At 33.4% G+C, this 22,624-nt stretch overlaps 4 protein-coding genes and 1 long non-coding RNA gene across 5 annotated transcripts; 2 read left to right on the top strand and 3 right to left on the bottom strand.

The window, feature by feature from the left end:
* Positions 1–5,048: 5,048 nt before the first annotated feature.
* LOC110659890 (protein MICRORCHIDIA 7) lies at positions 5,049–11,221 on the top strand. The gene is made up of 16 exons (XM_021817958.2): positions 5,049–5,461; positions 5,564–5,752; positions 6,794–6,886; positions 6,996–7,074; positions 7,151–7,226; positions 7,321–7,452; positions 7,565–7,663; positions 7,787–7,888; positions 8,194–8,358; positions 8,455–8,550; positions 8,735–8,786; positions 8,920–9,031; positions 9,135–9,815; positions 9,922–9,961; positions 10,144–10,287; positions 10,780–11,221. Exons 1-16 carry the CDS (start codon positions 5,134–5,136, stop codon positions 10,867–10,869), a joined length of 2,478 nt encoding a protein of 825 aa, XP_021673650.2. The 5' UTR covers positions 5,049–5,133; the 3' UTR covers positions 10,870–11,221.
* Positions 11,222–12,309: 1,088 nt separating this feature from the next.
* On the bottom strand, positions 12,310–13,602 carry LOC110659891 (leucine-rich repeat extensin-like protein 3). Its single transcript, XM_021817959.2, has 2 exons — positions 13,422–13,602; positions 12,310–13,233 (listed from the first exon to the last, which is right to left on the bottom strand). Exons 1-2 carry the CDS (start codon positions 13,600–13,602, stop codon positions 12,449–12,451), a joined length of 966 nt encoding a protein of 321 aa, XP_021673651.1. The 3' UTR covers positions 12,310–12,448.
* On the top strand, positions 12,772–14,129 carry LOC131181452 (uncharacterized). Its single transcript, XR_009149953.1, has 2 exons — positions 12,772–12,911; positions 13,021–14,129. It is a non-coding gene; the product is annotated as an uncharacterized LOC131181452 (long non-coding RNA).
* Positions 14,130–15,550: 1,421 nt separating this feature from the next.
* LOC110659868 (putative glutaredoxin-C14) lies at positions 15,551–16,658 on the bottom strand. The gene has a single exon (XM_021817939.2). It carries the CDS (start codon positions 16,216–16,218, stop codon positions 15,802–15,804), a length of 417 nt encoding a protein of 138 aa, XP_021673631.1. The 5' UTR covers positions 16,219–16,658; the 3' UTR covers positions 15,551–15,801.
* A 2,398-nt stretch (positions 16,659–19,056) lies between these two features.
* Positions 19,057–21,162, bottom strand: LOC110659869 (exocyst complex component EXO70B1-like). The gene has a single exon (XM_021817940.2). The coding sequence runs from the start codon at positions 21,153–21,155 to the stop codon at positions 19,224–19,226; it is 1,932 nt and encodes a 643-aa protein (XP_021673632.1). The 5' UTR covers positions 21,156–21,162; the 3' UTR covers positions 19,057–19,223.
* Between the last annotated feature and the right edge of the window lie 1,462 nt (positions 21,163–22,624).

Here is a 22,624-nt window from a genome sequence, read left to right as displayed (position 1 = left end):
CTGCACTATTGAAGTCAAATAGTTGACTTTCTAAGGCTTAATAGGTATGGGAACTCCAACTTCACCCACATACCATATTTTGGTCATTAAACTTGTTGGTTTTGATCATTTTCTCAAAGCTTAGGTCATTTTGGCAAAATTGCAAATTTTCGGTTTTGGTGCTCTGAAGTTGCACTGTTCCATTGGTCAATCTACTGTTGGAATTTGGCAAAACTTCCTTCATAGAAAATGTTCCTTATTGTCTCAAGTATATTCTTATTTTTGGATCACCCCAATCGGAGTTTTTTAGCTCAAGTTATAGCCAAAATACGATTCTCGCTCACGTGCAATCGCTCATACTGCAACTATGGTTCTGGCAGATTTTTGGTCCAACTTCATTCAGTAATTTGATCGAGTTAAGTCCATAATTTGGTCTAATTTCCTTCATAAAAAATGTTCTACTATGTCTTAGATTTCCATCGGTTCAAGAATCGCCTAAATCGGAGTTTTCTAGAGAAAGTTATAGCCATTGGAACTTTACTGCTCAATGGCAATTCTGCAGAGTTGCAGGTTCAATAACTCAACTTTGCTCAATAATTTGACTAGGTTAATGGCATAATTTGGGGTGGTGTTCTTCATGAAAGTTTTAGATCTATATCTTATCTAATTGCTGGTAAAATTTCAGGTCAATTTGACCTGTCTAGCTCGAATTATGACCAAATGAACAGTTACTATTCATTTGGTCAGTTTGGTGCAGTGGCAGCCTGCTCTCATTTCACTTTGGTCAATTGGTTCACCAAGTTTTAGTCAGTTTTTGGCCATGGTTCCTCAATGAAAATTGTGCTATTTTATGTCTATTTTCATCTCCAATTGGTGGCATATCAATTGGACTTGTAAAATTTCCGTTTTGGTCCTTCAAAGTTGGTTTGGTCATGCTGCCAGCAGCATGACCATGCAACCTCCGAATTTGGCTTCACTTCCAACAATTCAAACACATCTCCTTTGGTCATTATTGACCATTTTTCACCTCACACTAGTTCAAACATGCCATTTACTCATTTCTCTAAATTTTGGTTCACAAACCCTAACATTCAAACCCTAATTTCTAATTTATTAAAATTCATCAAATCAAAGTGTGCCAATCACATCTACTTGCTCAATTAGGCTTGTACACACATTTACTTGAACTAAAACACATCAACACTTCACAATCCCATGGCTGGCTGAAATTTACATCTTTGTTCTCATACATAATTTTCTCAATTTTTCATGTTATTCTATCCATTTCTACTCTAATTCAAACATTTTTACTTAAAGAAAAGGTTGGATCAACTTACTTCAATTGAAGTTTTTCCAAAAGCTCCAATTCTTCTAATTTCTTCTTTCTTCTTGTTCTCAATAAGCTTGTCAAGATCCAACAATAAGATTTACATAAGAAAATTGTGGGATTTATGGGGTTGATTCAAGCTTTAAAAGCTTGATTTTTCATGGCTATGGAGGAACAAAGGAGAAAAGAGAGAGAGAAAGAGTGTGGACGGGAAAGTGGGAAGATGACCATTTTTTTTTTCTTTTCTTTTATTTTATAAACTTGGCTTATGGAAGACCATAAATCAATTTAATAAATAATTTAATTAATTTGTTTATGACATCATGCATGATGTCATCACCTTTGACTTTTCCATCTTCTTTCTTTTTTTTTTTATTTATTTTTTTTCCATTAGTTCTTTAATTTAATTCTCGATTCCGAAATTTTCTTTTCTCCGATTTTATTTGACAGTTAGGTCAGGAGTCAGCTCTCGGGGTCAATTGACCAAATTGCCCCTCGCCGGTTCAACCCGGTTTGTAAATAATTCCATATTTCTTCCGGCTCCCTGACCTAATTATTTGACTAGCTTAACAGTTCTTTTTCGTGATTTTCTCTTTTCCACTGTGTTCATAAGGGTCCTAAGGACCGCAGCGTCACTTTTTACGGTTCGAAATTTGAGTTTAAAACGACTTCGCAGTCGTTCCCGAGGAGGTCACCCATCACTGTGACTCTCGGCTCGTTTAACTTCTTATGTTCTATTTTTCTTATTTATACTTAACTAATTGGACATTACTAATTATTTGTGTTTATGGTTTCTCTAGTTGTCTTAAGTGTGGTTCTAATCCCCTTAATTGTCCGGACCGACACCGGTCACCGGAACAGTGAAATATACCAGGCTATACAAATAGGGGTGTTACAGATATTATTACTACTTTAAAATGTTATGAGATATTTAAGTGCTTTCTCTTCAATGAAATGATGGTGGACCAAGTTTAATCCCAATTGAATTGAATTATAGTGGGTTTCATTTCATATCTTATTGTAATCTATCATGACCGTTAGAAAAAGAAAAAAAAATGTCACTGTTATTGAATTAGGCTTAATTGAAGGGGGAAAAAGGATGAAAAGAAAGCACCATTAGTTAAATTTTGTTAACACTAATTAAATTTAATTTAATTGGTTTTTTTAAAAAAATTAATGTAAATGCTCATGCATGGATTAATTACTTTCCATATTTATTCCCTAAAAATTTAAAAAGAAAAAGAAAACTCCTAAAAGGATACAGCTTAATCTTATCTTCATCAACATGTAACCCTAAAATGACATAAAGATTATGAGTGATATTAATTAGCAATTAGTTTTAGTTCTGAAAGACGTGAAATTTTGAGTTTAAGTTTTACTATAAATTAATTATATATATGTATAAAAAAAAGAATATCTTAATTAATCAATATTAAAATTATTTTAAAAATTATATATAAATTTTTAAATTAAAAATAGAGATGATAATCTCAATTATTTATCTCCAAATCTTTATATTATGCAATTTGGAATATTATATATGGATAAGAAGATATGATTGAAAAAAAAAGAGGAAAGATTACACATAGAGTATTATTATTATTCTTATGAGATATTCATCCATGCAAAATAATTACACATAAAATATAATTTACTTTATTTAAACAAAGTTAACCCAAAACTTCAAGTTTTGGATAAAAATATTATCTCCTTTTCTTTTTAAATTACAAAGAAGGAAATAAAATCAAATTTTAAATTTTATTCAAGTTAAGATATGTATATACTACTACTAAACTAAACAAAAAGTGAAACAATTTTGCATTATTAATTTTCCTTAAGCAATTTTAATATAGAACTTTATATGCGACGTTGTTGGTACTGAACGAGAATAGTCTAGTAGGCCAGCATCTTATTCAAATTTTTTTAATTCATAATGGTTAAGCTGTTACATTATAAAAAATTAGAGTTAGCCTCTGCTAATAGTTTAAATTTTGGTATGGTGGTAAGTACATCATCTTGCGTATATAATATTAATTTACAAATATATATTATTTAATTCTCAAAAATAAATAAAATTGACATTAATGTGTTGTTGAAATTCTTGTTACATTTGATTTCTGGCGTAATATTCCAATATTAATACCTTATTGTGCAATCAAGACTTAACAAAGTGCATTATAGTTAATCTTAATTAAACTATAATTAATTAATTAATTACCTTGTTGAATTTTTCAATCCAACTTAAGATTTTATTTTCAATTATTTTATTTTTACTTTGTCCATTAATTAATTTAAAAACAGTTTATTGAATTATGTCATACATGAACATATTATTCTATTAACAACATCATATATATAACATACAATAAAAATGTCATCATAATTATTATTTATTATTATATTATATCATAATTAAAATTTAATAGAGATGGTGCATGATTTTAACTATTATTGCATAATAGTGTTAGGTTTTTTAAGTGGATTAATAAATTTACTTTTTTCTAACCAGTGTTGTGATTATTTTTTATTTCTGATTAGACTATATAATTAAATATTTTTATAATCATTTATTGAATATATTATAATAAGTAAATAATAAATATTATATTATTAATATTTATTAATGTTAAATTAAACTATATATATAACTAATATAAAATAAAGTGAATTATTAAAATTTTATTTCAACTAAAATTATTAAAAAATTACAGTAATTATTAACAGATAATAATTTATTTTTAAGAAGTAAGTATAATATTTTATATTATTATAAAATAAAATAGTAAGATTTTGATCCAAATTATTTTTCTTTTGTTACAATATTGCATTAAAATTTTATTTCAGTTGAATTGATTAAATCATTTTAATAATTATCGATAAACAATAGTTTTATTTATAAGATATAATTATAATATTTTATATAATTATAAAATAAAATTAGACATATTTTCAATATAAATATTTTTCTATTTATTATCAAATTAATATGACAAATGTAATGGTGCGGGCTTTTAATGCTTATAATAATTATTTATATAATTTTTTAAAATTAATCCTACCACTTTTCTTTCTTTTTGGTAAGATAAATATTAATTTATTTAAATTAAAAAGTATTTTATTATAATTTAAATGATTTAATTATTTCCTTAATTATTGTTAAAAAATATCAAATGACAGATAATTATGATTGGAGAGATAATTATTAGTTAGCACAGTGAAATATTTTGCAATATATTATTTATTATTTTAATATTCATTTAAAAATTTTGATTTAGCTAGTTAAATTTCTGCTCCATTTATTTTAATTAAAAAAATTACTAACATATTAAATTTAATGTTCTTAAAATTTTTGTTTTAATAATAATCCATTTAGCTTATGGGTTCATTCTTTTGTAGGAAATTAAAATATTATATATATATATATATATATATTAATTAAAAAACCTTTTTATTTTTAGTTTATATTTCAGTTTTCATGCAAGAAATAAATATATTAGCCAATGTTAATTTTTTTTTATATAAAAAAGATAATTTTTTTTTTGTAACAAAAGATAATTTAATATTAATAAAACATTAGTCAGCAGTATCCTACACATTCAAGGATTTGAATTTCTAAAATTTGTATTTTGTCTTCCAATCAAATTGGGTTGTATGCTCGCACGTGCGAAACCGTTACCAAAACCATATATAAACGAGAGAGAGACAATCGCGTCACTACTCATCTACTCCTTCACAAGCACGATCGCCTTCTTTCCAGAATCCTGTCCTCGTCTTTTCTTATCCCCTGAAAATTTCTCTCCGTTTCTCGCTTTCCAAACAAGTCTACCATGGCCTCCCTCAAGCAACAAAATCGTGAACAATCCGATATCGATCATCATGTTAAGGATGGAGATAAGCGGAAGCTAAGCTCGAGTAGTTTAGTCATGTTAAAGAAACCGAAACTCGAGCAATTTGATTCGATTGTGCCGGCTGGATTTCTTGCTCGTATCCGCACCCTGCCGGAGAGTTCGCCGGGGCCCTTTGTTGTTGTAGTTAATAATAATAAAGAAAGCAGTAATCAAATAGTTAAGGCTCCGTTTGTACGCAGTTGCAAGCAGTTCTGGAAAGCAGGAGATTATGAGGAACTTAGTGTCTCCGATTATACCTATTCTTCTGGTTGGTGTTCCTCTTAATTTCTCTATAAGAGAAGAAGATAACCTGGTTAAGCAATTAGTATATTTAATAGATAGGCTCATGAAATTTCAATTTGTTTTGCAGTTGGGATGGATCATGTAAGGGTGCACCCAAAATTTTTGCATTCGAATGCAACTAGCCATAAGTGGGCATTGGGAGCTTTCGCAGAGCTTTTGGATAATTCTTTAGATGAGATTTGCAATGGAGCCACTTATGTTAATGTAGATGTGTTGAAAAACCAGAGAGATGGTAGCGTGATGCTGCTAGTGGAAGGTACGTAACTAGCTTTATTTTATTATCCGATGCTGCTGGTGTTCGCCTGAGATTCGATTTGTATTTGTTTTCAAAATTTACTGGCAACAATATAATTCCGTAATATTGCTCTTGTTTATTCTTATTTGTTTGATATAATTTTGTAATCGATCGAAGAGGTTTTGGTTGGATTCAAAGATTCTTAATAAATAGTTATTAATTGAAATTGAATGTTATTCTATTTTTTAATTTTAAAATCCAAAACTTCAATATAGAATATATATAAATGAGAGTTATTATTATTATTGTTATTATTATTACTATTATAGTCCAAAATTAATATTAGTTAAATAGAACTATCATTGTAAAGTCAAATTAGAGAAAAGAAATTAATTTATTTGAATTTTTATAACATTTTATAATAATTATGAAGATTATGCAATTTTTTAATTTTTAAAAAGTAACACTTATCAGATTTTTCTTGAAGACAGATGTGTTTAACCTTTTAATTAAAATAATGGAAATTTCCTATGCCATTTTTTTTTGGGAGAAAAATACAAGAAGGAAATCAAACAATGGAGAAACCGTATTAGTAGCCATGATCGATCTCTTGGGGTTCTCTCTTTAATTCTCCAATATCTCAACGACAATTAAGAAGATTTTGGTATTAAAAAGACCAAATGAGATCACAGGTCACCTGCAGATCAGAGAATTTAATGAGGGATCAAACATAATGATTTTTTTTTTATATAATTGACTAAAATTGAGGCTCAAATTTAACACCTTAATAATGAATTCTGTGCAATGAAAATTTGTAGAGTAGGGGGATTTGGGGACTTGGACTTAATATACTTTCTGTCATTAGATCAGACCAAGCTAGACATGAAAATTTGTAGTTATATTTATAAAGATAAGTTTTAAGCATTCTCTCAAAGTGGTGGAGAATGCATGAAAATTGAGACACACAGATCGAAGAAACTTAGAAGAATTGTAATTGTGCAAAACTGCATTAGGCACTAATACTGAGTGAACGGTTTTCTAATCAGCTCATCTTGATTACAGACAATGGTGGTGGAATGAATCCTGATAAGATGCGGCAGTGTATGTCTCTTGGATATTCTGCTAAAAGCAAGATGGCAAATACTATTGGTCAATGTGAGCTTTCTTATTTCTCTCTACTTGTAAACAGATCATTTGACATTATTATTTTCGTATAATTATTCCTTGTATGATTTTTTTTTTTAAATTTTTTCGATTATTTCAGATGGAAATGGGTTTAAAACAAGTACTATGAGGCTTGGAGCTGATGTTGTAGTGTTTTCACGTTGTAATGATGGGAAGAGGTTTGTATCTTAGAAAGATTCTAAACCAATTATTGTTATGATTATTTTCAAAAACTAATAATAATTTTTTCTCCAGCCAAACACAAAGCATCGGATTGCTCTCTTACACATTTTTGACCGCAACAGGAAAGGAAGATATTGTGGTTCCTATGGTAAGAATAGTTTATATGCATTCGTCATTATATTATTCCAGCATTTGCCAAGTCTCAATGTTTTATTTATTTATTTAATGTCTGAAATTACAAGATTGACTTTGAGAAGAAAGAAGAAGCTAATTGGAATAAGAAAATAAGATCTTCACTGAATGATTGGAATACCAATTTAGAAATCATATTGCAGTGGACACCATTTCTAACTGAAGAAGATCTTTTCCAGCAGGTATAGTAAAGAATTATTTTACATGTACACTTTTGTTTTGCTTAGTGATATTTCTTTTGTTCTCAAGTGTTCTTTTTCTTTTAATGCATGGTATTGCTTTGTTGTGCTGTAGTTCAATTTCCTGGAAGATCAAGGTACACGCATCATAATCTACAATCTTTGGGAGGATGATGAAGGATGTTTAGAGCTGGATTTTGACACCGATCCACATGTATGCCTTCAACATCTTTAATTACCTTATCCATTTTTTCCACATCTGAAATTCATATAGAAATAAAACGCAGTTTCATGGTTGCTAATGGGGTGTATGATTTGTGTCACTTGTAAATGACAGGACATACAAATCAGAGGAGTCAACCGAGATGAGAAGAATATACAAATGGCAAATCAATATCCCAACTCGAAGCACTTTTTAACTTATCAACATTCATTAAGGGTATGTTCACATGTGCTAATGCATGCACTAACCTCTACTATTCTAGGTCATGTATTCTTTCTACTTATTTAGCGCAGCAGAGAAACTAAATCATGGCAGCGTACTCATTTCCTGTGTAAACTTGCATTTTGAGAAGCGGTCCTAAATTATATGTGAAGCACACATCTATGTCTGATCCTGTTGTCCAGTGATGGCTTTCTTAGTTCTTATTTACTTTTTATAAGTTCACTTCTGAAAAAAAAAATGTTGATTATGGTTTTTCTATTATGATTGTTGTTTATATTTTCCTATTTTGTCATTGCTAGATTTATGTATCAATTCTCTACCTCCGACTTCCAACTGGCTTCAGAATTATCCTGCGTGGAAAGGAAATCGAACATCATGACATAGTGAATGACATGATGGAAGCACAGGAGATAATATACAGACCTCAGCATTTACCTGAGGGCATGTCAAAGAAACATGAAGATGTAATGTTAACAAAAACCTTATTTTTTATTCTTTTTTTTTTTTTGTTCTTTCTTCTTCCGACCACAGCAACCTGATTAAGTTTTATCGTTTATCAGGTAGTCGCTAAAGGAATGATGGGGTTTGTGAAGGATGCTTGCCACCATATTGATGTTCAGGGATTTAATGTTTACCATAAGAATCGACTCATCAAGGCAAGGATTTTTCCCCCTTCCTTTTTAATGTGTTTGTTTGTGTTTTACTTCTACATAGCATGTTTTTGCATGATTTTGTCCAGCAAGTAACTTGGAAAGAACAAACACTTAATGTTAAGTAGTACAATGGTGTTGTGCTTGTAAATTAAAGATTTAAATCATATTTTAATTTTAATTTTGTCAGCCTTTCTGGAGGGTGTGGAATCCTGCTGGAAGCGACGGTCGTGGGGTAATAGGTATTTTCCCCTAACATTTTTTTTTTCTGCATTTCGCTGATTAATAAATTATAATAATACGGATTAGTCCACCCTTTTAATTATTTTGAGTTCTTTTATTTTTATTTATTTACTTATTCATTTTTTGCTGCAGGTCTAATAGAAGCAAATTTTGTTGAACCAGCTCATGATAAACAAGGTTTTGAGCGCACAATTGTGCTTCAAAGACTGGAGGGAAAGCTAGTTTCGATACAAAGGGACTATTGGTTAGTTCTTCGCTTTTTTTTTTATTTTTTTTTATTTTACCTTCAGAATTTCCAGGTTATTGACATTTTTATTGGCATAACCCTTTTCATTTTCTCTATTTAGGACTAAAAATTGCCAGTTGATTGGTTATGCCCCAAGGCGGAATCTCAAGAACCAAATTTCATCGAGAACTGAATGTTCTTTGAGCTCAAATAAGGATGGACAGGGCTCTGCTAGATGTGGAAAAAGATCTCCAACAGATGCAATTAGTCCAAACCAGCAAAGTTCTATTACTGGGAATCAACGATTTCCACCAGCTAATGCAGTTAATCAGAATGCCCAAGCCTTTAATAATATGGACTTGAAATCTCCAGCAGATGCAATTAGTCCAAATCAGCAAGGATCTATTACTGGGAATCAACGATTTCCACGAGCTAATTCAGTTAATCAGAATGCCCAAGGCTGTAATAATATGGACTTGAAATCTACAGTAGATGCAATCAATCCAAACCAGCAAGGTTCTATTACTGGGAAACCGAGATTTCCACCAGCAAATTCAGTTGATCAAAATGCACAAGGCTCTAATAATATGGACTCAAGGCTGAGACATAGTTTGCAATTTGGTGAAAGTCCATCACGCAATCTAAACGATGGTGAGGCATCCCTTGCTCCTGCACGTCCTCTGCGTGATTCTGCAGCATCCGGAAGAAGTCACTCAATCAATGATAATGGACAATCTAACAACAATGGTAATATAAAGGGAGTAAATCACTTGAAACAAAATGGTCCAGAATCAACGGAGAGGTATGCTCAGCGAATCCACAGAATTATAATTTTCTGATATTGATAGTGCTAGATCTACACCATTCATCCCATTTAACATTAAAAAAAGTCTCTTTGTTTTATGCAGGTTGAATGGAGGGGAAAGGGTGGATCAGTTGACTATAATGGTGAATACTAAAGCCCTGCAGTCATATGCCGTTAAAAAATTTCACTAGCATTGATACTAATTGAATGGATTATTATAACTTTTCAAACTACCAAATTTTCATAGCTATTTGATTGTTCAAAAGTTGAGAAATTGTTCATTTTTTTATTCTTTTAATTTACTGGTTTCCTACTTTACAACCAGCTTCGGGAGAAAACAATAGAGTGTGAGGCTGTAAAAGAGAAAGCAGAACGGTTGGATCATGAAAATCACGCTCTGGTGGATATCATTGAGGGTGAAAGGGCTAGTTGGGCCACAGCAGAAGAGGAATTGTTGAAGAGATTGGAGGTTAGGCAAAATTTAATTGACCATGCATCATAAATCCCATATAAGTAGATCATTTGGTGCATCTTTTCTTATATAATTATTCTGTTACGGTCCCGGGGAAACTAATTTAGTTTTGGGGTGATCTAACTGTAAATAAAAGAGGGAATTTTTTTACCTTGTGACCTGTTTTGGATTTTTAGAAATTAGAGACCCATCCCTAAGGAAACCAACCTTATGAAAAGAGTGACTTTTTCACTTGTCATTCATCAAAAATTGATAATGCACTGAACAGATAATCACCCACTGAAAGTGTGAAACTACTCCACAATCAAAGAAACACATGAAAAGAAACTACCCCACAGTTTAAGCGACATAAAGAAGGAAATAAAATATCGTATAACTTCTACTATTAAAGGAAATTCTATGTAACTGACTAGGATTAGGCTCTGAAAACTTAACATTTTCATTTTCTTTGCCTTATTTATTAATTTATTTATGTTGGTTGTTCTGTAGGACGCTTTGAAGACCATTGAGCATCTGCAAGAGAGAGTGAGGCAGCTAGAAGGGAGCAAATTACAGAGCTGCAAAATTGAGCAGCAGTAATTATCAGCCTTGATTTCGTTCAAGATTGGTAGTCCTTGAAATTGATTTCAGCAAAAGACGTTGATTCAGCAAGCGCATATGTACAATCTGTTGAGAATATTCCTTTCATCAGACTGCTGTTTGTTGTGTGCGTGACAGCCTGTAATAATTTAATCATTTTCCTTTGCCAAATCCCAGAAAAAGGCCTTACAGAGAAATGTATAGGAAGCAACAGGGAGCACAGTCCGAAATGTATATTATTCATAGTCAACTTTTGAGAATTTTGTGTTGTTGGGTTAATTAAGATTTTACTAGCATGTTTGAGTTGTACTGCTCTCTTATGAAAATAGAAAAGACATTCATATTTTTTTAAGCTGATATATTTGAATCTATATTAGGCTGATCCTAGACCACAGATTTTGTGAGAAACCAGAGACTGTTCAATTATAGAGAATACACTTTAATGTTTGATTGGTTGAAGTTCAAAAGATGACGAGACCTTTGGGTTATATCAGTTTAAATTCAGGTTGATGAATACTGTGACTGTGCTTAGATTCATTACTATCAAAATGATTTTTTTTTTTCTCTGTTTCGTGATTTTAGGCTTTCTCCACACAGTTTGAGGAATTATTTAGTATTTTGATTAGGTTACCCCTCTTAACTTTTAATATAGTATTTGGGATGATACCACTATTTTTTATATTTAATAGCTAAAACTATTTAGTTCACTAGTAAAATATTAGTAAAATATCTGATAACTATTGAGACAGCTAACAATTACTAGAATAGCTAGCATTGTAGAATAAACCTTTTGTCATAGGTGGAAATTTCATATAAAAAAGAGACACCACATAAACAAAGTGCAAATCGCTTTCATTTCTAATCATTATTGGAATTTATTGGTAAAGTTAAAAGTGCTTTTGTTAGATGATTATTATTTTATGCTAAACAAGTTTGTCCATATTTGTAAGGAATCTAATTCCTAATAGAAGATTATTTTGCTTCCTGTGTTTTATGGGCTTTGAAACATTAAATCCCATCTCAATTTTCCTGCCCCAGCAGGGCAACTATGCATTTCTTGTGAAAAACTGTTCAAGGATTCTACTTTGTTGTCGTACCTTGAATGTTTGTGTCATTTAAGTAGCAGCTTGCTAGATCTTCACGTAGTGAGTTAGAGAACAACCTGCCAGCAGTTGAGATCTTTAATTTGAGTTGGATATAGAAGCTGGTTCATCCTTGTTTGTGTCTTGTCCAACTTTCCTGTTATTATTGTCATTTTTAATTTCATTAGGATTGTGTTTACCCTTTGGTACAAATTTAATTGAAGTACTTGCAGTTGAAATGCTGTTTACATCTAATTAATGCCATTTTTTTGGTTCCAATTAAGTTTTGATATTTGCTTATATTCTGCTGGTAAATTGCATAATAAAATATGTAATCTTTCATTTTGGAAAGAGTAAATGATAGCTATAATGATCTTATTAAGGGAGTACATTTATATCTATATGCTTCTATTTTTCATCACATACAAAGCTCATGTAATTATGAACTATGACATATTGAACATAAATTGCTTTGAGATGATATATGGAGCAATCTATTATGGGTTTTGATTCTGAGGCCTATTGGGAGGGGATGGAGGGAGGTAAGGTATCCAAGTTCTTGGGTCTCTTAGATTAAATGCAGGTGGCGGGGGAGGTGATAATGAAGGAATATGAGGTATCCAAGTCCTTGGATCTCCTAGGTTAAAAGCTGGTGGAGGAGGTGGTTGGAAGAGAGATGGGGTTGGTGGAAAGGGTGGGAGAGGAGGGAATGGGAAGGGCAAAGAGGGAAGTGGTGGGAGGGGAGGGAAAGGTACTCTTGGATATGGTGTCAAGGGAGGGAAGGGTAGTCTTGGATATGGTGGCAAGGGAGGGAAGGGTAGTGTTGGATATGGTGGTAAACGAGGAAAAGGTAATGGAGGCAAAGTAGGCCAAGGGAAACCATATGGTGGGAAGTAAGGGAGAAAGAACTTTGAAGAATTGAAGGAACTTGGCAACTCTTGTCTGTGATTTCCACACAAGGTATCATTTCTCTTGGCTGGCTTGTAGCTTAGCGAATTCAAGCTGTAAATGCAGTGATTATCTTGCTTCGACTTGACCGTTATCTCATTAGTTGTTGTCTTTAATCCAGGAACATCACAGCCAGAAGATGAGCTCTTTATTAAACTTGCATGGCATAAAGATTCAATTGCTGAACCATCCACACAATCGACCCCTTCAACTTGTGGTATTTCCAGCTTGTATATCCCATATCTATCTGTTGTTCGATTAACTGAGAAGTTTATCTGCTCTGCTGTTTTAGGTGAGTTTGCTTTGAATGAGCATTGTATATGAACATCCACACCTGAAATCAATAACAGTTAAAAGAATTCAGAGATTTATATACATGCAGCTACCTGGAAGACGTCCATATCAAACAAACAACCATTAACCATGGATCATAGACTCAAACATTTACCGTTAGGCTAATCCACATGGGTTATTACTTTCAGAATTGAAATTGAATAACAAGAAATGTGAAGAGTTGTTTACCTGGCAAGAAGTAGCTGTGTCTAGAGAAAGAATTAGTGGAGCAGGTATCACAATAAACAACACCAACAACACTGATTCTGGAGGTGGGATTTACTGGTTGGGCAAGGAAAGAAAATGGGTGAGCAAAAAAAGTTGCAAGAAAAAGAAGAAGAAGAATGATTGGAGTCATGGAAGCAAACATAGGAGAAGTAGGGAGAAGCTTCTACAAAAGCATCATCTGTAGTTTTGGTTGGTACTTGACTGCTTGGTGGTACTGTATACGAGTGCATATGTTAGGATTATATTATTGTAGAGTACAATAGATCTTGAATTGAGCATATAATGAGCCCGTGAGTAGTTGGTATTAGGACCAACTGTAACCAGGGTGCAGAAAAATGCTTTATCTATTCACTACAAACAAAGACATGTGAAGAAGCCTTTTGGAAGGTTGTGAAGAGAAAGAGCATGCAACTCTGTAGAAGATTGACAAGCGGTGGGGGTTTGATTTGGAGGCTCTATAATTTTAATTTTTCTGAGGTCCAAGAAATGAAAAGGACAAGATAGCTTGATGGGGAAGATTGGAATTACTTGATGTTCTGTACAATTGAATTTGATGGCTGGTTTGCTTGCTATCTGGCCCATTATTGATGAGTGTTCCCTCAACACATGTGGCTACATTTTCAGCAATTTATGGCTACTAGTTGACAGTCACAAGGCTATTCTTTATCATGCACTGTTCCCATACCCAACATTTGTTTGTTTCTTCATCATATAGTCAAAACTCAAAACCCATCTTGGGTTGCTAACTTCGCTTGAAATTTAAGAGCCTGTGTACCTCAGGTTCAAATAATTAAATCATGAATGGAGAAATCTCAGAAGTGCTTTTAAGACTTAAAATGCAATCAGAAAAGACCTTAGATACCACACTCTACGGGTAGATCTTGATGAAGATGTATTTTGGGTTTGGGGGGAGCCCAGATAGATGTAGCATAGATTTTTTTGCTATTATGATCAAAGGTTCAAAGAGAATATTAGATTGGGATTTGGCTTATTACATTCACATAGCACTTTCCCTCCTGCCTTGTTGACTATCCAATCTTCACTCTGGCCTAAGAAGAAAGGAAAATGTATAGGCCTCATTGTAAAGGAAGACAAAGCTGATGGAATGGGAAGTCCAATGCTTTTGTATCTTCTTCAGATGCCCAATGAAGCAAAATTGGGCCTCAGAATTCTCAGCTTACCACCATTTGTAGGCTCCGATTGACTGGTGAATAGGCACCGATTTGGAATTCCATTTAAAAAAAAAAAATCCTTTTGAATATTGTTAAAGAATAACTTAGAAAAATTATTTTATTATTTTAAAATTTTTATAATTAACTTTAAATCAATTTTAATTTAGAAATTTAAAAAAAATACAATGAAAAAGTATGAAAAAAGGTTTTATTATTTTAAAGTTCTAATATTAAAAATATTAACTTTAATTTTAAATCAATTTTAATATTCTCTAATTAGTATTTAAAATATTTTTTCAATTAACAATTTAATAGTTTCAAAAAAAAAAAAAAAAAAAATATATATATATATATATATATTAAAATTTTTTGGGTTTCTTTAATTTTTGTACGCATAGAAATTGTTAAATCTTTTAAAAGTTGGATTTCATTTTTCATGTAAATCATTAGACATACACTTAAAAATTAAAACCTATTTTGCATCAAATCTTTCTTTTCTTGGAACATAGATCCTACGTAGTGACGTAATGCTGACTTGGAGCTCAGTCATTTGTCCACTTGATCAGGTCAACGGGACCACACATCATAGCTCTCACTAAACGTTGCTGATATATTTGCAAACTCTTCATCATCTGATTCCAATTAATTTAGTCTCTAATCAAAGATTAAGCTTACAGATTGTTTTCTTTTTTTTTTTTTTTTTATTCATTAGAAGTTCGAAACTCTTGCAAGATTCATCAAAGACTATTATTTTTTACTTAGAATCTGACACTTATCATATGATTGATGTGATTTTAGCTGCCGATCAAACAGGGCTAGGTACATATTATCTACTTTTAGTTGAAATATTAGCTTAAAAGATGATTAATTAAGCTAATTATTAGATCATTAAATAGTTACCATTTCTCATGGAAGGAATATACAAAGCGGCAGAGATCAATTATATAAGTTGATGAAACATCCATTACAGAAGTTAAAAGCTTCATAATTAACCTCAGCTCTCTCAATGCTAATCAGTATCCTGCATTTGATAATTAATATCGGTTTTCTTTTCCAAAAAGAAAAAACAAGGGGGGGAAAAAGAAAGAAATTAAGGGTTAGATATACCATGACTAAATTCCTCTTTCTGCAATGTCAGAAGAGAGAGAGAGAGAGAGAGAGAGAGGGGATCAAAGCCAGAGAGCTCCAGCTTCCTTGAGAAGAGGGACGAGGGTTCCATTGATATGGGAAGCCATAACTCTATCCATAGCACCAATTAGCTTCCCACCAATGAAAACAACAGGAACTGGACTTGAATAATTCCCAAGTAGCCTCATCAATGCTCTCTCAATCTCCTTCCCTGTTGGATCCTGGTCTAGCTCATACACAGTAGGGTTCACACCCATCCCACAGAATAAACTTTTCACCGCATGGCACATGCAGCAGCTACTGATACTAAATATCACCACCGCACTTTCAGAGGCCAGCCTCACCACTCTCTCCAATGGGTCTGAACCTATCATACCTCTCACCGCCGGCACATAGTAACCCCATGACGACGACTCTGCAGCCTGCTGCTGGTGCTGGTACTGATACTGGTACTGCATATTCAAGAATTTTGTTTTCTTGCACTGAAAAAAATTTCAGATATGATATGAGTTAGTGGTCAACAAGGAGTGGGTTAGTGGGGTTTATATATAGTGGTGGAGGAGGGTATAATGGTAATAATAATGAGTTTGTCTGTTGTTGTCGCAGCGCATGCGTTGAGTATCTTATGGTTTTTGCTTTAAAAGGATTGTTGTCTGTCGTGACAAGACATCATGTGTACACTTATAGCAATGGTGGAAGCAAACTGTCAGGTATAGAAGGCGGCTGCAAGTTCTTTGTCTACTCTACCAGAGTAATAATGGAGACTAGAGAGGCCCCAAATAACTCAAGACCTTGGTTCAGGAAGAATCAGTATAGAGCTTTGGTTCTTTCTTTCTTTCTTGCTCAACATGAAAAGATCGAGTGAGAGGCCATGTGAGACATGGTTACAGGCTTTTCTTGAAGGTACGTAGAAGAAGAAAAAGAGATTATATAGACGGCTGCTTCCGTCCTTGTTGTCGGATATCTTGGATTTTTAAATGGGTTGCTTTTGATTTGTGACGTGACCATTATCATCATCATGAACCAGAAAAACATCTCTCTCTCTCTCTCTCTCTCTCTCCCTCCGTTCAAGAATTCCATGAAATGAGCATGCGATTCTTGAAAACAAAAACACAGTAATTAATTTGGTCTTTGGTCAAAGGAAAAAGTAATTAATTAGAGAAGCTAACAATGTTTTAAACAAGCAATTAATCTTTACTATATCCAAAGAAATTATATGATTTATAAAAGTTGTTCTTTATACATCAAGATTGTGCAAAAGAGGGGTTGCGTTCGTTTCCTCCACTAAAGCATTACTTTGAAATTACTTAAACTCCAAGGAGTGATGATGATGTATAATCATACTCAGCTAGCAATTAAACTTTTCTGTTCATGTATTGTCTGTTATGTTTATGTTAAGGATACACGTGATGAAAACACAAAAAGGAAAAGAACAAGAACGCCCACAGCTTGGTATAAACCTCGTGCAAAAATAGCAAAATATGCAAGAGGATTTTCCTAATACAATGGGTTGGATGGATAAGGACATGCACTAGCTATCTATCAACATATTATATGTCCTTTGAACTAACCCAGCTAAACTTGTTTTGAATTGTGCCTTTACATATCATTATATGATTACATTTCCACTTAGCTGACTCATTGTTGTTTAATTTACAATTTTAAACCATCTCATCAGGCAAAAAGAACGAAAAGAAATCGAGTCTTTTTCTTCTTTAAGAGCAAAACATGAAAATAAATATATGATTTGATTAAAATTGGCTTTAAATCAAATTAAAATTAGTCGATTTCGTTCAAAATCAATTCTTTTTTCAAAAAAATACTCATCCAAATTCTGATCCTCCTAAATGTTGATCTAAAATCATCCGGCGGACAAATCTAGTGGCTACTCCTACTTATAGCGAATAATCATGGAAAAACAAATGTCATCTTTGGATTAGCTTTAATGTTATGGTGATATTCAACGAAAATTATAAAGTGTCGTAATTCTATATATAGTGATTTTATGTTGATATTCATTGATTATAATGAGTTTTATAACAACGGTTCTACCATAACAAGTGATTAAACTATATTCATTGGGGTTTCACCATAAAATTTCTGGATAATGAGATGATAAGCTCAGTTGCAAAACTTAGGCTCTTTGATAATTAAGGAAGGAACCAAAAGCATAAGAAGAAAGGGTTATAGTAAAAGAGACTCCAGTTGGAACAGTGGGGTTGATGAATCTTTGGCCTGAACTTACATAATAGAAAAAGCAATTATTAATGGCCACAATGGGAAGCATAGGAAAAGGAAGGATTTGTTATTTATGGTTATAGTTTAACATATTGTGTATTCTCTGGTGGGATGTTCACCTAAAGCAGAGACAAAAAACAGAGACCAAAGACAAAAAAGAAACAGGCGTGGCCTGCACCCATATATCCAGGCGGCGCTGCTGCTGCTGATGGGGTAAGGTTGCGCCGAATACAGGCGAAAGATCAGGGTTTTTGAGAATCTGGACTCCGGACCCATCCATCTATTGCCTATACCCGAATCGGGTAGACCATGCTCTCTGCATTATTTTCACCTTTTTTCTGGCTTTTCAGCTGTTAAATATACTACTTTCTCTTGCCTCTTATTTCCTCTTCGTGCAAGTTGACCTTTGAGGTGTTCATTGCGCATTTGCTCAGGACCCATTTGGGATTGTTGGAACTGTTTTTTAAAATGATAAAAGTATTAAAAATTAATTTAAATTGTAATTGAACATTATTTTAATTATAAAAATATTAAAATAATAAAATAAAATTTTCTAAATCGTTAGTGCTTCTTAAAATGCTAGCGTTATTAGCTGGGTTTAATCGTATTTTCAGATGATGGTGGGCTATGGTGGTCGTAGCAGCGAGTTTCAAGACTCGGTTCTTTTTTGTTTTTCTAGGGTGAGCAGGATTGATTGTGGTTGGTTTGATTTAATTTAGAGTGAGTTGGTTTAATTTATTTGGATTTGAGTTGATTGTGGTGTGTTGGGTGGGCTTGTTTTGAGCCATAAGTGTGAGCCTTCTTTTTCTCTTATGGTTATATCTTAGACCCAAGTTGTTTCTCTTGCTTTTTAATGGGTTTCTAATGTAAGAGAGCATATTTAAAAATTTAATGGTTGGATTTTTTTTTAAATTGATTTTGATTCGAAATTGGATCGAACCGATCAATTTCAATCTAATTTTTAAAGTTCAAAATCAATTTAAGTAGATTGATCATAACAAAAGAAAATTTAAGGCTATAACAACAAGGGACTCATTATCTTGATCTAAATAAAGGATTTAAGCTAAAAAAAAAATTAATGATAGCCTGAAAATTTTACACAAATCAAATAAATTCACATTGAAACTGAGTTCAGAAAAATATAGCACATGAATGAGCTGATCAAGAAAAACAATCTATTGATTATCTTTCTTTTCTTCCAATTTGTCTTTATGAATAATTACTATCATCTCCTCCTTCTCATGGAATTTGGGTTTCCATCAAACAATTCACCAATCAAATTCTCAATATCTTCCGCTTGGTATTTTATATACTTCTCCGTTTGTCTACCCGACGACAAGTACTGCTGGAAGCGCCCCAGAAATGACCGGTAAGCCGGAATAACCACTGCTGACACCGAAACCCGAAGCTCAGATTGAAGCTGCTCGTCGCTTACCACCCATGTGCTCTGCGTCTTGTGTATCTCATCAAACATGGAGTTAAACATCTTGAACCTCTCCTTCAATACTGGCTTCACCACCTTCCCATTCACCTGCAACCCTTCATGGTTCAGACACTGCAATAATCTGCTCCAAGTCTCTCTTGTATATCCCTTATGGTATTGCCTCAGGTCCGTGGATCGCTTTCGACACCATTTCGCACCCATCGTGTCGTTAATCTCAGTAGATCCTTTGATCTTTTGCAGTATATATCTTCCATTGTTCATCAAGAACACGTAGCGCAATGCAGGATCTCTGTACAATTTCGATTTCATTTCAAGATTATCATCCAGCAAATCAATTATCCTGTTAAGCTGCACTGAAAAAGGCGACGTTTTTGGCGTGCCATCTTCATTGGCGCCTTCTATGATCTCTGCATCCGACTGATTGGGCTTTCCGCCGGCATCTCCCTCCTCCGTTTTCCGGTGCTTATGGAAGACTTGTTCCAATGTGTTTTTATACTCACAGGCGTATTTTAGATAATTCATGGTGTAGCGAGTCAAGGGATGAACTGCACCGCTTGGGACAGGAGTTTTGCCATGGTCTTTCCTTATTGAATTCTCTAGATCACAGAAAATGCTGATAGCTGCTTCTCCGAGCAGGCTTTTAGCAGCGCATGTTTCGTATTTTAATTCGCTGGAATGAGTATTATCAGTGGGAGGAGTCACATCCCTCAAGGTCTCGTACATGTCCAAGAACTTGAATAGTTTCTCCGCTGATCGTTTTGTCAATGCAACGGCTTCTGCGAAAATGAGAAACCTTGCAGTCACTGCTAATGCAAGATCGCTGAATAATCTTTGGGAGACTGACGGGTACTCTGAAAACACAAAGTTGCAAAGCTTCTGCTCGCCAGCGAAGAGAACTGAATAACAGTACCTCAGAAAGTCAATCCAAGCAGCGATTTCTCCTTCCAGAGTTTCCCAATTCATCTTTTGCACATCTTCGATGCTTGTATTGCTGAATCCTAGCTTGTCCAATTCGTTGTTGAATGCATTTCTCCTCATCATGTTATAAGCCATACAACACTCCCTCTCGTAACCCAGTGAGATCATCGCAGTAGCGATTTTGTTCATGTTGGAGATTGATTCTTGGGAATAAGCAAGGAAGTCCTCGTCTTGGGTAGTTTCTGGTTCGCCTCGATCAGAATCCTGACGATGGGAGCCGAAAGATGGTTGTTTTGAAGCCTTTGGGGTCCTGGAATCTGAATTATTTTGGTTGGGATTGCGAATGCAACTCTCTAGAATTGTTCTGAACTCGATGTCCAACAACGACACGGATAGATGCAAGACAGTGCTCGATCTATTAAGGGGAGCATCTATTATTGGATTGGAAGTGAATTCACTGAATAAATTAGTGAACCTGGAAATGCGAGTTAAACATTCAAAGAATGACGAATCTTCTTCTGGGTTATGGCCAAACTTGTTGGAATCATAGTTGGCCATCTTTTTTTCAACCATTTTCAACAACAATTCTACACAGCCTGGAACCTCTGGAGGATTATCATTTGGCTTGGATAAAGTCTCAAGAAATCCATCAACATCCTCCAGGACCTGAAGGAGGGATAATTCAGGAACAGGGGAAGCCTCATTAGCCTCCTCCGCAGGGGGGTGTTCATGACCTGCAAAACCATTGACGTTTCTTGAGAGGCTAGTGGATTTCTCAGGAGGGTTATGATCCATGAGGGTTTTCAAGGAGGTCCCTTAGACAGAAAGCGAATTGAAATGGATAAAGAAGGAAGAGAGTTGAATCACAGAGTAAGAGAAGGAGAAGAGGGAAGATTGATGATGCTGTGAGATGGTTTTTTGAAATTTGTTGCTAAAATTTGTTTGGAGGAGAGTGGAGAGGATGTGTAACTGGAGATATTGACCGTTAATTACAGGGCCACGCGGACGTGCCTCATTGACCGTTGACCCATTTGAGAAGGTCGTGCTGCCCATGACCTCCAGTTTCTTGTGTTTTGCCTCCTTCAATATCATAAAGATTTTCTGTTAATTTACTATTTAATATATTGATTAAATAAATAAATAAACTATTATTTTAAGAAAAATTTTCAACATTTAATAATGGTGATTTATAAAATTGACTTAAACGTATGATCTCACCTTAAATATTTAATTAAGAAAAAATTATCATATGGCTTAAATCTCTGTTGGGTGTACTTTACTTTCCTAATGAACCTCTTCAGGTTCCTGGTTTTTTAACCAATAATAGGCCACATAATCAAGGCCGAAGACAGCATTAGCACTTTGGGCTTTGGCCTTTTGCAAGTCTGAAAAAATGCGTGTTTTTATTGTTAGGAAATCATTTAACGCCAATCCATGAGAAACCACTACAATATATGCTTGAAAAAACAAAAAGAAGACAGCTTTGTGGAAGACAGCTGCTAAAAATTTGGAGCAATTATATTCAGATTTAGATGGAAAACATTATGAGAATACTGTAGTGTTAAAGCCAACCGTTGAAAGCATTAACTGACTGTCCTTTGCCTTTGTATCCCCATACAATTAAACAACCAGGCAAGCCTGTGGAAACAAAAGAAAGAAGATATGCTAATAAATAACAAGATACAGACTAAGCCTGGTTGCCAGCTTGGCTTCATCTATATCGAAATTGACACTTTCAATTTATTGGTTTAAGAAGATTGGGATCAAACTGCTTTGAATTCAATTTTAATTTAATATAATTTTAAATAATTAGACGTTTTGATTTGATTTGATAAGAAGCTCAATATGTAGCATAATACAAAATATGAAATTTAGTATTGTTAGAGGCAAACATCACCACTTATGGAGCATGTGGGTGGTCTAAGTATTAATAGTACGTATGCATATATTAATCATCCTATTAATTTAATTAGATGATTATCAACTAGTGGGCATGTAAATAGTGAATAAATTCCCAAAAATGAAAGAAAGGATTATATAGTGTGAACATCACTTTTTATAATGATAAAAGAATGCTTCAAAGGTTGGTATATGGATAGGAAGCTAGCAAAACGTGTGAGAACAGTGAAATATGTTACCATGAATTGGTCAAAAAATAATTCTAAAAGACTTGTATTTTAAAAATAAAATGAAATAAATATTTATTTATTTTTTCCTTCTTTAGAAGACTTTGACTGTTATGCCACCATATATCCAATGAAGGT

Source organism: Hevea brasiliensis, chromosome 7 (genome assembly GCF_030052815.1).
Source record: "Hevea brasiliensis isolate MT/VB/25A 57/8 chromosome 7, ASM3005281v1, whole genome shotgun sequence".
Taxonomy (NCBI): domain Eukaryota; kingdom Viridiplantae; phylum Streptophyta; class Magnoliopsida; order Malpighiales; family Euphorbiaceae; genus Hevea; species Hevea brasiliensis.
Note: the sequence above shows the minus strand (reverse complement) of the source record. Positions and strands in the feature narration are given on the sequence as shown.

What these genes read in the sequence shown, in the direction of transcription:
- LOC110659890 (XM_021817958.2), top strand. Translation starts at nt 5,134, where the DNA reads ATGGCCTCCCTCAAGCAACAAAATCGTGAACAATCCGATATCGATCAT. An exon ending in AAGAAGATCTTTTCCAGCAG is followed by an intron (nt 7,453 to 7,564) that starts GTATAGTAAAGA and finishes GTTGTGCTGTAG; the next exon opens with TTCAATTTCCTGGAAGATCA. An exon ending in CGACGGTCGTGGGGTAATAG is followed by an intron (nt 8,787 to 8,919) that starts GTATTTTCCCCT and finishes TTTTTGCTGCAG; the next exon opens with GTCTAATAGAAGCAAATTTT.
- LOC110659891 (XM_021817959.2), bottom strand. Translation starts at nt 13,602, where the DNA reads ATGTTTGCTTCCATGACTCCAATCATTCTTCTTCTTCTTTTTCTTGCA. An exon ending in ACACAGCTACTTCTTGCCAG is followed by an intron (nt 13,234 to 13,421) that starts GTAAACAACTCT and finishes TATTGATTTCAG; the next exon opens with GTGTGGATGTTCATATACAA.
- LOC110659868 (XM_021817939.2), bottom strand. Translation starts at nt 16,218, where the DNA reads ATGCAGTACCAGTATCAGTACCAGCACCAGCAGCAGGCTGCAGAGTCG.
- LOC110659869 (XM_021817940.2), bottom strand. Translation starts at nt 21,155, where the DNA reads ATGGATCATAACCCTCCTGAGAAATCCACTAGCCTCTCAAGAAACGTC.